Raw genomic sequence first — 15,022 nt, forward strand, 5'->3', positions numbered from 1 at the left:
TACTTGTGCATAGGAGCTCTCCAGCCCAACTCTTGATACCTACATCATATAACTAGTCACTGAACATGTGGCCCCTCACCTCCAACCCAGGGGAATATTCCATCCCAGGTTCATAATGACATACACACTATGGGTCCTACTTAACAAGGATTTGTATTTTCTTTTTTTTTTTTTTTTTTTTAAGATTTTATTTATTTATTTGTTTGACAGATAGGGGGACAGCGAGAGAGGGAACACAAGCAGGGGGAGTGGGAAAGGGAGAAGCAGGCTTCCCGCGGAGCAGGGAGCCCGATGCGGGGCTCGATCCCAGGACCCTGGGACCATGACCTGAGCCGAAGGCAGACGCTTAACGACTGAGCCACCCAGGCGCCCCAAGGATTTGTATTTTCTGACTGAACCTCTTTAAAGGAAAGGCATGCCTACCACACTCTTACGGCTTACAAGCTCAACCCAGAGAAGTGTAGTTTTGGAGCCAGACTGTTGGCTTCACGTGTCTGTGTGTCCATGGTTGAGTTCCTCAACCTTTCTCTGAGCCTCAGGATCCACACTTGTAAAATGGAGATAAAATAGGTACTTACCTTATACGGGTTTATGAGTAATAAATGAATATGTGTGAATGCACTTAGCAGAGTACCTCATTCACAACGCACAATTAACGTCAGTTACTTCTCTCAGTATTTTTATCCAGCAATCAATGGTTCTTGTTCCAGGTCAGCAGAAAATGTGCAGAAGGATATTGAGTGGTCACAAGGATTGGCACTTATGGTATTTAGTGGGTGGAGATTAAGGACGCTAGATGTGTTATGACACACGGGACAGCACTGTACAACGAAGAATGAACTGTCCCCTATATAAATGCTTGTGTGTGCACATGTACCTGCAAGATATACACATACATACACATGCACACTTGCACACGCGCAGGTGCCAGGGGTGCCTGCATTGGGAATCACTGCAATCTTTCAGATTTTCATAAAACTAAATATCTTCCCACATCACACTTGTTTCTGACCTCCACAATCCATTTGACTCTTGGGTCTTATTTTGTGTTTATCTGTTTGCATACATCTACCTAAAACTATAAAGCATATGTAACGATTACTTTTAATGATTGAGGGATACAGCTACTATGATTATAAAGTCTTCTGCTAATTCTATGCAGTGGGATAAGACCAGACCTTTCCATAGTATCCAACCAAGAACATATTTCTAGCCTGGGAGAAAACTCATTCTTGTCCCTAATCATGGTTACTCTCAAATACTTCATTCATTATGTCATCCGATTTTACCACTTAATAGCAGTGTGGCCACTTAATTTTGCTAAGCTTCAGTTTCCTTATTTATATGTAAAATGGAAATATCTATTAATTCCCCATAGGATTATCTGTCATGAGGATTTAGTTCATTTTTTTAGATAATCTGTGCTTAGATCAGTGCATGCCACATAGTAAGTGCTCAGTAAACATTAGCCATAACTGTTAAATCGTTTCATTGTATGCTAATGTCTTCTAAATTATATTTGTCAAGGAGCGAGGAGGAAGTATGTTCTATTATTGAGAAAAAGGATGAAGGCATTGAAATAATGGACATTGCTTTGCTTGGATAACATACATGTCTGTTTAGTATTAATTTCAGTTTAACTTCATCTCCTGTGTGGGTTGACAATGACGGAATTAGTGCAAGAGTCTCTTTGGAAATAAGAAAAGTAATTATGGTATTTTATTCTAAACAATGAGAAAAAGAATGAGCGGTTTGTTCCAGCCTTTTATCTTTAATATTATTCTAGGCCCTCTAAGAATAGATCTCTCTTCCTCTTTTCTATTACAGAAAGTCACATTCTTCTGTAATTTCCCTTTTACAGCATATTCTGCCAAAGCAGTCGATAAACTGCAGCAGAGAATATGAATTTTAATAGCTTGTCAAAAGTAATAGAAAAGGCATAATCTGAACCTCAGCCTATGGCCTTTTCCAAAAATAATAATCTTTTTATTTCTTCCAATAATTTCATAAAGAGAAACCATCTGTTGAAGAACTCATTAATAACAAGTTTCACCTTCTATAAAATCATAAGCACCATTAGTGCCGTTGGTACTTACTACCTCTTACTCATTTTTTGTAATGATTTGTGACCCTTTAAAGTGGGACATTACAGTGATCGCTCTTTCTCCATAAAGATCGAAAGTAGCGACTTCTTAAATGAAAATTATTCATTTTCTGCTCTTTTGTAATGATTGTCTCCAGTACCTTATCCTTACTTTATAACAGGATTAGTTGGATGACTGTTCAGTGCAGTTTCTTCAGTAACAGTGAAAAAGTGTGTTTTTCAAAGACTAGTGATGTAAGAACAGGAGATCGAATACTTTTGGGGTGCCGTATGACCAGTAGGTGAGCAACAGTAGCTGGGTCCTGTCACATACTGCAGAGACACAGCAAGAATTTAGGATCGTGTAGGATTAGATACCACGCACAGAAGTCTGAGACAGGTTTGGATTTGTCAACTAGTTCTTTTATTAAATAGCAACTAGGACAACTCACTGTTAAATCATAGTGTTTAAATCTCCTGTCTCTTTCACTATCATTAAAAATAAACCAGATGCCATTGAATCATTCTCCCCAAGCTCATTTTGCCACATTTTAGGATAAGTCTTCTTATAAGATAAATGCTTTGGCATAAGTCTTGGAAGTTTGTTCAGCCAAAATGGAGCAGGGAGAACCTTTGTCTCGAGTTCAGAGTATAATTACTGAGGTGTTTCATATTTATTCTGCTTTCAGAGATTGGCAAACTTGGACATAGTGAATGGCCCTCATGGCAAAAACTCAAACATCAGATTTGAAAACACCCAAATCTACTAAATCCCGTTCACAGCAGCCCACCCTTTCCTTAAGAGGCACTCGGCAATAAAACCATGGAATCCACCTCTCCAGGAGTGCCTGTCCGAGAACCTCATCCAATCCTCACTTACCCCAGAAGAGATTGCCTTCCTGCAGCTTGCTGTCCCTGAGTGCTTCCTAGTCTGTCTGTGCTGGCTTTCTCCTTGATAGGAGACTCAGGAGACAGAGGAGGGCAGGGACATGGACAGACTTTTGGTTGATTTGTTCTTATTTACTTGTTAAGAATGGTTTTTATTTCATTTCCCTGAGTAGACTTGGAGCTCCCGTTCTTCATCAGGTCCCTGAGCCTTACTTAGTTCTGCCTTCTTTGTCACCTCCCTCATGGAGACCTGCCAACTTTCCCCATTCTTTCCCCTTTAGCCCATATAAATCCCATTAGAAAACGTCTCCTGATACTGCTGAATCAGTTGTCTTGGTTCTGTTTCCTTTGTGTACATCATGTTCTTTCTCTCCCATTAACAGAAGGCCTGGATGTCCTTGTTCCCTGACACCAGCTCTATTAAGTGATGGTCCACAGCGGCTGTGTGCTGGGGTTAAACCAGCCCTGGTGGGGTGGGGGCGGGGAACAGAGTACAGTCAGGTGGTGCCCTCTGATGAGGTCCAGTTACGAGTGATCTTCACGTTTCTCTTCCCCACTTCCTATTTGAATCATATTTCTCCTTGGATTTCAGTAAGCATCTTCTATATCCTTTCTTATATTTACGTCTGGTGTTTTAGGTCCCTAATACGATTATAAGCTTATTGGAGGGGAAAATGAATCCTATATTTCTTTGGGGTCTTCTGTAGGAAATAGGTTCCTGGGTGACTTCCGATGTTTATTTGGTTTAAATGCTGCCTTACCTCAGAGAGATTGCATGCCTACCAATTGCTACCTGGTGTTTAGCATTTTAGCTATAATTCTGTTACCAAGGGTAATACAGTTAGTCTTGTGCTAATAATTTCTGTAGCCTCAGATTTTTGTAGGGAAGTTAGCAGGTTTTCAGTCTCATTGAATCCAGAAACCAGGTCTTATCCATTCAGCCACAACTGCTTTCTGAGCCCCTGGCCCTGGTATCCCGTTTAATTCAGTTCAGCTATTCAACGGTCCAGGTGTCTGCTCACCTGGAGTAGACCTAGTTTATCTTCGCCAGGTCTCACTGGGCCTTTACAGCTCTCAGAGCTCTTCTCTTCTGCCCAGGCCCAGGCCTTGGCTCAGCAATCCCCTTATCCTTTGGGATAGTATGCTCCCAAACCTTTATTCCACCTCCCTCGCACCTGTCCTCCACACCGCTGCCCTCATGACCTTCTAAGACAAAGTTGTGACCCCATCTGTCCCTGCATACAGTCTGTCACTGCATCCCCATCACCTGTAGGGAATGCTGGCTGGACTCTGAGGTCTTTCATTGTGGAGGAGTTTTCCTTCTCTAGCCTTGTCCCCCACCCCCGACACCTGCACGCAGGGCACACAGCAGGCCCAGCTGGCTCACCGACCCCACACCCAGTGCCAGGCTGGCAGCCCTCTGCTGCTAGAGAGCACCTTCCGGTGCCTCCTGTCTACCCACGAGCCCATGGTATCCTGCACAGTCCACCTGGATGGGCACCTTCCCGGACACCTTTCTCGATTGTTTGAGGAAGACATGTTTATATACTTCCAAATATCTTTTATTATTGTGTGTCTCTTATTGGCATTATAGTATTTGTTACTATATCAATTTTTTGAGGCCAAATACCTTCATCATCCCAGGATACACACCCAGTAAATGCTAAATGAATCAAATACAGGAAATCATTTATCCAATGAGAACTTTAAAAAAATATCACTCTTCTCCTTTCGTTGATAGATCTAAGTTATAATTCTCAACAAGGATTATAACTTACTGTAAAATGAAATGAATGTAGTCTTTAAAGACAATACCAAAGCTAGTTAACACCGCTCCACCTTGTAACCTGGGACTAGGTTTTCCATTGGGAGAGAGGATCCTTAACAGGGACCGGCCTTATCAACATGACCCTACCTGTGTGTCTCAATTTCAAGGACTCCTATTAAAGGGGAGGGTAGGAGAAGATGGGGGGAGGGAGGACAACCTACTTAGCAGCCTTAGGAGTCCTGGTAAAAGGTTCCTTTCTGCCTGGCCCCAGGGAGGAAGCCTTGTCGAGGTGACATGTGAGTGACTGCGTGGAGTGTGCTTCGTTTCCTGAAGTCGGCCTCACCCACTGCCTGCCTATAGTCAGACACTAAACTGACACAGAAACGGAGTCTAAAATTTTTTCTGAGTGCACACTTTTTTTAGTTCAGGGCTTTCCTTTATACCTTTCCTGCTTTTAGGACATTCTCTGTTCTCTGGGCAGTTAGTTCCTTATATTGGTTGAAACAGCATTTGACAGAAGGAGTTGAAGTGTCTGAATATTTGGCTGGCCATCCCCACCGGGACAGGAAAGCCACTGTTAGTGGACTCCGTGGGCTCAGGCTGTGGTTCACCCTCACGTGACCTGAGTCGCTGGGCCTACTCAGCCATAGCGTCTCGCTCATTCTGGCACCCACTGTTTTGAGAAGGCCTGCTGTGGGCCAAGGATTGTGCTGGGCGCCCGAGGTACCTCAGAGGAATGAGATGGAATGTGTGCCCTCTGGAGGTTAAATTACGGTTTTGTTGTAATCTGCCCATTCAGTATTTTCACTGTATGTAGTCAGGGCTACCCCCACATGCTTCCGGAGCACCTCCTAAATTTGACAGAGAGGGAAAAGGACTTGGCCTACTCCCCCCCACACCCACCCACCCCCCCAGCTTGTCTGTCTGTATCATTTTGGTAAATGTAGCAGTCTTGACCTAGAGCCAATGTTCCAGAAGCCCTGGCTCCTACTTCCACTCAGCCTCTTATTTGTGTGTAACTGTGGGCCAGAGAAAGCAAGAGCTTTATCTCCTTCCTCCTCCAAGTCAAGATAATACTCCTCCACAGAACTGGGGGGCCGTGCAAAGAAAATGCCAGTTGCGGAAGTTGCTTGGCAAGTCCAGAGCACCAGAGGTTGAGACATTTGTGGCCGATGGCGGCAGTAGGCCTTGGGGAGAAGTCAGGGCTGTGGTCAAGGTTGTCAGAACCAGGAGAGTTGTCAGGGCAGCGTGCCCTGGCATTGGTGTGTTTTGTTTTTGGTTTTTTAATTCATCCATTGTTTCTTCCAGAGCTTTTTTGGGTTTTTGATTTTTGGTTTTGGGGTTTTGGTTTTTTGTTGTTGTTGTTTTGTTGTTTTGTTGTTTTTTTTTTTTACTTCTTCCAATCATCTAGAATATATTTTTAGTAAAAAGTATGAGTTACAGTATCAACCTTCTTTTCCCAGGCAACAGTTAATTTATTTCAGCCTTGCTTTTATGTGTGCCCTGTCAAACTCTTTTATACCATCCCTGTGCATCTAACATGAGTCAGATAGATTTAGGATGACATAATTTTTTTAGGAGGCAGCTTGGCTCATCATCTTCAGAGTCTAGCAGACCTGGTTTCAAATGGGAACTCTGCAACTTCTTAAAATTATAGGCTTGGGCAAATTAGAATTACGTAACCTTCCTGAGCCTCTGTTACCTCATTTGTAAAATATGGTTGATAGTACCCCATTTCACAGATGGGTTGTGACAATTAGAGATGATGTTTCGAAACTGCCTGTCCAGTGCCTGGTACACAGTAAATACTTGATAAAGGGGAGCTGTTGTTATTGTCATTATTGTTACTGGTATCGGTAGTGGGATGTTGGCCTGAATGAGGACGTTGTGTTCCCTGTGGGTAGCCATTCTTCAATAAAAGCTCGTCTTGGAAATTGGACATAGGGCTTCCCTAAGCCAAAGGCCATGGCAAGTACCCTAGTAAATGATTGGGCTAGCATTTTTAGGGCCGTCCATGTTCATAACTTCTGGGCAGATGTTAAATTGTTGGGGTATACATTAAAATATGATTACACTTTGCTGCAAGAGAAAGTCCGTCTGATTGGGTAGTTTGGTTTTATAAGCAGATCTATGAAGTTAACAGTGAAGCATTGTTTGTCCAGCATTAGTGTTAGTGCTGTTGGGCCAGATGATGATTTAAGGAATGGGATCTGTGTGATCTCTTACCTCGGAACCTTATGTTCAGTCCTGTTATAAATCTGGAAATCATTTAATTGGGTACAGAAAGTTAGCATGAACAGAAGTTGGTATCTAAACTAACTTCTCTTTTGGAAGCCCAATACCCCAGGACCTAGTCTTTAATTGGGTAATTGATTACTGTTTCATTCCACACCTCTTCATGTATTCTGATGTTCTAGATTTTTTTTATATGTTAACTTGATTTTCCTGGAAGGTTTTTTTTGACCTCTTTTCTTTTCCTTCAGTAATGTTTAATCTTAATTTAATATCTGTCTTTTGAAAGCTCTTTCGCTGCAGTCCTTGCACAGATAAACCCAACTTTCAAAAATCACTTTTGAATTTATTGCTACTAGTCTCATTATGTCTAAATATCTCCTTCCATTCTTTTCTCCTGTTTTCTCTCTACTCATCCTGCACGTTTTTAAACTGAAAACTCTGGACTTCCCTCTCTCGAGCTTCTTAATAATTATCAATAATTCAGAAAATCTTACTGTGTGAGACTTCTGTTTTCCCTCCTTTGTTTGATTCTCTTGAGCCCCAAGTATGCTACTAGACTTTTCTTTTTTTTTTTTTTAATATAAACTGTCAGAACCTAATTTTTCTCTGCCATCAATGTTGAGAAAATTTCCATTTGGGAAATTTTACATGGTTTTATACAATAGATTTTCTTTGTAATCAGTAATCAGTCCACAAATATCCACTGAGGGCTTATTGTGTGCCAGCCTTTGAGGATACAATGAGTGAATAATGCCCTGCCTTCAGGAGTTTACTTTCTATATATCCTTTTGTTTTGTTTTGGCAGGGCAGGGGAGTGGGGGCAGAAGAAGGAGTAGAGAGAGAATCCTAAGCAAGCCCCATGCCCAGCACGGAGCCCAATATGGGGCTCAATCTCATGACCCTGGGATCATGACCTGAGCTGAAATAAAGAGTCGGACACTTAACTGACTGAGCCACCCAGGTGCCCCAGGAGTTTACTTTCTATATTGAAGACAGACAACATACCAACTAATAAATGGAATCATTTCAGTTACTAGGGTTATGGAAGAGATAAATACAGCAATAGAAATGACCAGGCACAGAGGGAGGAAACTCATCCCCTTTCTTTATAGGGCTTTTGCTTCTGGTCTGACCGTAAATCTTGTATTCTGTTTTCTCATGATTTTTCTTTTAATATTGTTTTCTGGTGCTTTCTTATTACCCAGCATTTTGCCCTTTTCTTTCATCCCTTAGATGGCCAACTGCCCGTTTTTAAGAATTGATAATCTCATTGCATTGTGCTCTTCTTCCTTATAATCTTATGCTTTCTTTTTGACTTCAAAAGATTTCTTTGCCACAGTGTACATCATAAAGGTCATCTTTAGTGATTATTGAAATCAAAAGGCATTTCTCCAAAATAAATCTTACGTTTTGACATCCTGGGTTTTTTGGTTTTTTTGTTTTTAATTTATAAAGAAGAGTGATCCTCAGATGTTTTGTCTCAGTGGAATGTGTGTCGGTATGTAGGGTTGCCAACTGCATTTCTTGTAAGACTGGACTTTAGTATAAGGTTGTGTTATTTTAGGAAAGGATAGTGAGGAGTAAGTAGTGTGTGTAAAGACTTTGCTTGCAAAATGAAGTTAACAGTCCTCGGTATTTAGAACATGGAACTCCTATGCCTTCTGGATTGACTGTTTAGGTCTGAAAATGAATACTCCGTGTTTTCTTTTCTGTTTTCAGGGATGACTCTGTCCCAGAGGACAACATCTGGAGGGGCATCCTCTCTGTCATTTTCTTCTTCCTTATCATCAGTGTGTTAGCTTTTCCCAATGGTAAGTGATGTCATGCTTTACCACATTTCTCCTGTGCATTGTACCCTTTGGTGTTTTTTGGGAGGTATGCCATCTAGAAGATGAACCTAGAAAATGGGAATAAAAACCTAATCTGTGGTGGTTAGGGCACAGGCTATGGAGGCAAACTGCCCATTCCGCCACTGGCTAGCTTTGTGGCCCTGGGGAAGTCCCCCAGCTTCTTCCCAGGTGCTTGAGTCTCTCTGTTCTGTAAATGGAGATTGTCAGGTAGGTACTGTTGAAAGCATTCACTAAATTAATACATGTTAAATTCTCTGAATAGTGACTGACAAATTGTAAGCTCTCGGTAAGTGTCAGCTGTTGTTCTGGTTGCTATTTTTGCTATATCAGCTGAGTCCTAAAATACTCAATTGTTATTTAGTCCTTTTTGCTAAGGACAGGGTCAATGCTGTATGAATACTACTTAAATAATGTGTTGTCCCAGGTGATCTTTAATCACAGTAAATGTTGCTGATCGTGCATTTGGGATATGAATTTTCATCATCAGGTGAAAAAAAGACAATCATTACTGTGAATTTTATCCCCCATCATGATTATAGAGTGAGGAAAAGTCTTTGTTTTTTGTTTTTTTTTAAAGGGGATACCTGGGTGGCTCAGTCAGTTAAGCGTCTGCCTTCAGCTCAGGTCATGATCCCAGGGTCCTGGGATCAAGCCCCACATCGGACTCCCTGCTCAGTGGGGAGTCTGCTTCTCCCTCTCCCTCTGCCGCTCCCCCTGCTTGTGCTCACTCTCTCTCGCTCTCTCTGTCAAATAAAATAAAATCTTTAAAAGTAAAATAAAAGCTGCCATACTTAAGATTCATCCCTTTCCTCTGAATTGTCCCTTGCTTTGTTTTTTCTTATTCTTCTTCAGTAACTTCTCCCTAGAATATTCTCTGCTTATTCCCTGTAACCATTTCTAAACACTTCCTTTTTATATCCTGTGTTTTTTACTCTTAAGATATTTTGAAATTTTTTAGTCTTACCTATGCGTTATGCTCCAAGGGCCGTACTTGGGTTTAAACATCATACTTGAGGGTGTGTTTCTTCTCTATCCTCCCATCTATTCAGTAGAATGTAATGTGTAATATAAGAAGCCCGTTGTGAATGCTACTCTTTGCTACTTGGAAATCTACCATGGTAACAAAGTTCTAATACAAATTCCAAATTATGTGTGTTGGGGGAGGCAAGTAGCAGCAGGGCTGGGGGTATTCCCCCACCAGTAAGCAATTTTTGGACACCAGCTGGCGGCCCTACAGTTCAACTCAATTCTGAGACTGTCTGCCCAGAGTTAGCATCAGATCCCACAGGTTAAGTGCTCACAGGATGGCCCCCCACTGCAGATGCCAATTGCATGTTCAGGTTTTCACCTGTGCTTCTGACCAAATGGTTATAAATCAGGGCTTCCCATGACCCCTCCTTGGGTTCTATTAATTTACTATAGTGGCTCACAGGATGCAGGAAATGCGTTTACTCACTAGATGACAGTGCCAGTTTATTACAAAGGGTACTCATCAACAGTCAGATGAAGAGATGCATAGGATAAGGTATGTGGGAAGGGACTAGGAGCTTCCATGCACTCTCCAGCGTGTCACTCTTCTGGCGTCAGAAAAGTGTTCACCAACCCAGAAGCTCCCCAAACCCCATCCTTTTGGTTTTTTTGGAGGCCTCATTTACATAGGCATAATTGATTGCATCATTGGCTATTGGGAAATGAACTCAACCTCCAGCCTCTCACCCTTCCCTGGAGGTCTTGGGGATGGGACTGAAAGTTTCAACTCTCTAATCACATGTTTGTCTCCACTGGCAACCAGCCCCATCCTTAGGTAGTTTCCTCAGGTCTCATTAACATAGCAAAAAATATTCATTATTCTCGTCACTTGAAATTGCAAGGGCTTTAGGAGCTCTGCGCCAGAAAAGGGCACAAAGACCAAATCTATAATTCTTATTGTAAATCACAGTATCAGTGATTTACAGGCCTTCAGTCTTTCCAAGATGATGGCAATGGCATTTTGTTCTGTATTTTTGCTTAATCTTATATAGCACTACGTGATTTTTGCTGGGAGTGGAGGAATTCAGCCAGTAAAACCATGACTGAATACTTCAGAGAATGAATTGTTTTAGATAACCAAGTTATTTGACAGCTGAGTTTAACTCTCCAACCACTCAAGCTTCTAGATTAAATTTTTAGTGGAAACCTTTCAAGATGTGAAGACCTGTCTCAGTCAGTGCAGGCTGCTGTAACAGAATACCATAGACCGGATGGCTTAAATAACACAAGATCATCTTGTGGCAGAATTCCTCTCCAGCTGTGCACCTATGAAACCAAACATGTGCTTACAAAGTCTGGTAGTGGGACAGGCACAGGACAGACACTCCCATTCCAAAAGGGAGAAATAGGAAAGAAGGGAGGGCGACAAGTCCCAAGCAAGTTCAAAACCAGGAAGGCAAACTGGATGAGACTTTAAGGGTCAAGAATAACCAATCCTGGGAGCGCCTGACTGGCTCAGGCGGTAGAGCATGTGACTTGATCTCGGTGTCGTGAGTTCCAGCTCTATGTGGGGGGTAGAGTTTACTTAAAAAAAAAAAGAATAATCAGTCCTCTTTGGCTCAGTGCTCCGCCTTCCAGACCTACTGGGGTAATAATAGTCTGTTTCCATAGCTCTGCCCACCTGGAGTTTGGCCTGCCCCCATGGCTCTGCTGGGTGTTGATCTTGCCTTTTGAAACTCAGGTGGAGATACTGTCCCCACTCTCCACCTGCCCAGTGGCCCATGCATTCTAAGGCTTGTGGTGGAAATGACAGCTCAGATAATCTCCCAATTGCCTTTGAGATCCTTCTTCCTGTGTCTTAAAGAATAGCAAATGTTCATAGCCAAGTAGCTCTATGGTCCAGTCCTGTAAGGTCCAAGAGAAGTCTTCACTGTAGGAGTTAGAATTATCACATAATGAATCTTGGCAGGCGACACAAACATTTGGTCTATAACACCTGCAAACTTATGCAGATATGACAAACATAGTTTGGCCTTTCCATGATGATTGAGAGCTCTAGTCATGCACAATTATTGGAAGATGATGATTAGATGTCCATGGTATGGCTAGGTCATGGAATGAGAGGGTATTGACCCTACTATAGAATTTTCTAGGAAAAGTCCCTGATGTCAAACCACTTCTTTGGCTATTTGCCAACTTTCTTTTCCCTCCCTCTTCCAACACACAGAACCTCAGAGTTCAGAATTTTTGGTTAAGAGGAGAGCTTGGACGTTACACAGCCCATCCTTTCTTTCAAGGGCCCCACGTTGTAGGACAGCTAAGTGGCCACTTGCAGCATAAAGCATGCAATACACAGGAACCACCTGAGTCTGTAGGTCGTCCACTTGAGCTTTAGAACTGGTCTTTTCCTCCAAAGGTGGCATAAAAGTAAAGGAGGGTGAGCAGGTGACAGGTAAAGGGGTGGTCACGGGCACTCCTCCCTTTACCGTTCCTACCTGTGAGAGCCTGCTGCTTACTCCTATGTCATCAGGCAGTGGCATGACCATTATTGCTCTGTGCCCTTTATTCTTACTTCTTATCTAGTCTGTCCCTGTCCTACCTTTTTTTTTTTTTTAAACATCAGTCAAGGCATGCTAGGTGCTTAGGGAACTGGTCAGTCCAGGGGTGTCAGGTATGCTCTGCAAGCCTTCAGCTTTTCTTGGCTGAGTGTTAACTGTCGCTGAGTCCTCAGAGGTAACTTTTTGGCTCTGAAGATTTCTTTTCTGCCTTTGTTTTTTTCTTTTTAAACTTGCTTTTTCTTTTTCCAGTGCCATTTTGGAAGTCTGAGATGTCTCAAAAATTAGTCACTCAATAGCCATGATTTTATGATTTTATAGCCATCCCTTCCGTGAGGCTTTAGCAGGAGCTGGGCTTGGGGCTTCATTAGCAGATGGTTTCCTGTAGGCACCCAGGGCCCTGAAGGCTGGGGGATGAGGTCTGTCGGATATAACACTTTACGTGCTTTCTGCTGCTTTTTCTTCTGTTCCCTAATGAAGTCTTCTAATCTTCAAAGTCCACTTAACCCACTCAGTCTCTCATTGTGGGACTGTGCTATTGCTTTCCTTCTGGGAAGATAAGAGCTAAGTTTGTTTTATGCTTTTTTTATCCTGGCTTGTGGGCTTCGTGATACATACAAAGTGGGGAGGACCCATAGGCCCATGGGGTTCATTCAGCCTGCTCAGTTTACAGCTGTGAAAGCTGAGATGCTCCGCCCTCATTCATCCCTGAAAGGTCACCGAGCCGCTCCATGTCAGCCTGGTGGGAGGACCTCAGCTCCGGCATCTTCCTTTAGTCTGACTTGTTCTGGATATTTTTCTTATTAGGTCCATCGTGATGTGTTTTTATCTCTGTCTTTGTATATGTTTTCGTCTCCTTTTTCTTCTGTTCCTCTCTATCTGTCTGGCTTTTCTTTTTCCCCAGGAATATAATCTTAGGGTCTTAGTTGGTCCGTACCTCGTGGGTGGTTGTGTCCATCCTTCATTGCCCAGATGTCATCTGTGACCAGAGAGAGTAGCATATCACCCGAAGCCTACCTTCTCTCTTTCAATCTCTCTCGCTCTTTTTTTTTTTTTTTAGATTTTATTTATTTATTTGTCAGAGAGAGTGAGATAGAGAGAGCACAAGCAGGGGGAGCGGCAGGCAGAGGGAGGAACAAACTCCCTGCTGAGCAGAGAGCCCGATGCGGGGGCTCAATCCCAGCACCCCGTGATCAAGACCTGAGCTGAAGGCAGACGCTTAACTGACCGAGCCACCGGGCATCCCTCCTTCTCTTTCTTCTATCCTGTCTCTTCCCACCACATCCTTCCCCTGCCATCTCTGTGTGTGCCTGCACCCACACCACTCCCCTACAGGCAGAATATGTAGGACTTAGGGCAGCATCTAGTTAGAGGGATTCTCTTAAAGCCATGTGTGCATAGCAAACACATTGTGTCCTCCTTGTTTTCTAAAGATCCCTTTGTCCACACTTTACATATGATTAGTAAGACTAAGTTTTCCACAGTAAAGAATGTTATTATTGAATATTTTAAAATTAGGGGTGGCTTCAGACGGTGCCAGTGTGGATGATGGGGGAGCTGGCCAGGCCCCTGGGGAAGGGTACTCCCGAGCTATGTGGCTGTCCACTTCCAGAGCCAGCACTCAGACTTCAGGCCTTCGCAGGGGCCCCGATGCTGGGCGGCTGCTTCTCTGAGCAGAGTATACATGCCTCTTCTTGTTCCAGTCTTGTCACTTTATTTTCCGTTCACCCCTACCCTTGGCACATAGTCTCGAATTAGGTAATGAAAATGGATGGGAGAAACAGAGCCCAACATTAGCCTTCTCCTTGAAAGGCAGTTTTGGGGGAGTGCCTGCAGTGGATGGCATTCCCAGAATGGCTCTGTTTTGGCAACTTCGAATGCGTTTATCCTTGACCTCACAAAGGCTGCCCAGTGTGTTTGAGTGTACACCTAAATTCGATTGTGTGAGCTCATCTGTGCTAGGTGGTAGAATCAGTCAACTCCTTCAGGAAGCGGGGGACCCATGATGCTTTTTGTAGAGTCTAAATAACCAAGGAAGCCCTTAACTTTCTCCATAGGGTTTTATAACAGTCAGGATGCTTTTGGCCACAAGTAAGAGGAAACCCATTTCAAAATGGCTTGAAGAAGAAAGGGAATGTTTACTTTCCCGAATGTCAGGAAGCTCTGAGATGGAGTGGTTCCAGGGCTGGCTAACTTAGCTGCTCGGTGACATGTGAAGACTCAGGCTCTTCGCCTTTTTCTGCTGTTCCATCCTCAGCCTGTGGGTGTTGTGCGCTGCTGCCCTAATGGTCCCGTGAGAGGCGACGCAGTGCTGGACAGACGGTCCCGGGCAGTGTCCAAAGAGGAGGAGGGCACTTCTTCGCTCTCTTTAAGGGTGAAGAAACCCTTGCCAGAAACCCTCCAGCACGCTTGTCCTCACTTCTCTTTGACCGGAATTGGGCCCTGTGCCTCTTCTCCATCCATACCTGAGGACAGGAATTTATAGTGCCCAAACAAGTGGGCACATGATAGATCTTCACTGACCAGAAGAATAAAAGAGAAAAAGGAGGGGCGCCTGGGTGGCTCAGTCGTGAAGCGTCTGCCTTCGGCTCAGGTCAGGATCCCAGGGTCCTGGGATCGAGCCCTGCATCGGGCTCCCTGCTTGGCGGGAAGCCTGCTTCTCCCTCTCCCACTC

At 43.4% G+C, this 15,022-nt stretch overlaps 1 protein-coding gene across 2 annotated transcripts in view; it reads left to right on the plus strand.

Annotated features, from left to right (window-relative positions):
• Window positions 1–15,022, plus strand: part of PTDSS1 (phosphatidylserine synthase 1) — a 62,345-nt gene that overhangs the window by 1,220 nt on the left and 46,103 nt on the right. For both annotated transcript variants that reach the window (XM_035011568.1, XM_035011567.1), the window contains exon 2: window positions 8,694–8,785. In XM_035011568.1, coding sequence (XP_034867459.1) covers window positions 8,694–8,785 — 92 coding nt within the window. The remainder of the gene's footprint in view (window positions 1–8,693; window positions 8,786–15,022) is intronic.

This window comes from Mirounga leonina, unplaced genomic scaffold (assembly GCF_011800145.1).
Source record: "Mirounga leonina isolate KUSES-001 unplaced genomic scaffold, KU_Mleo_1.0 Mir_165, whole genome shotgun sequence".
NCBI classification, from domain to species: Eukaryota; Metazoa; Chordata; class Mammalia; order Carnivora; family Phocidae; genus Mirounga; species Mirounga leonina.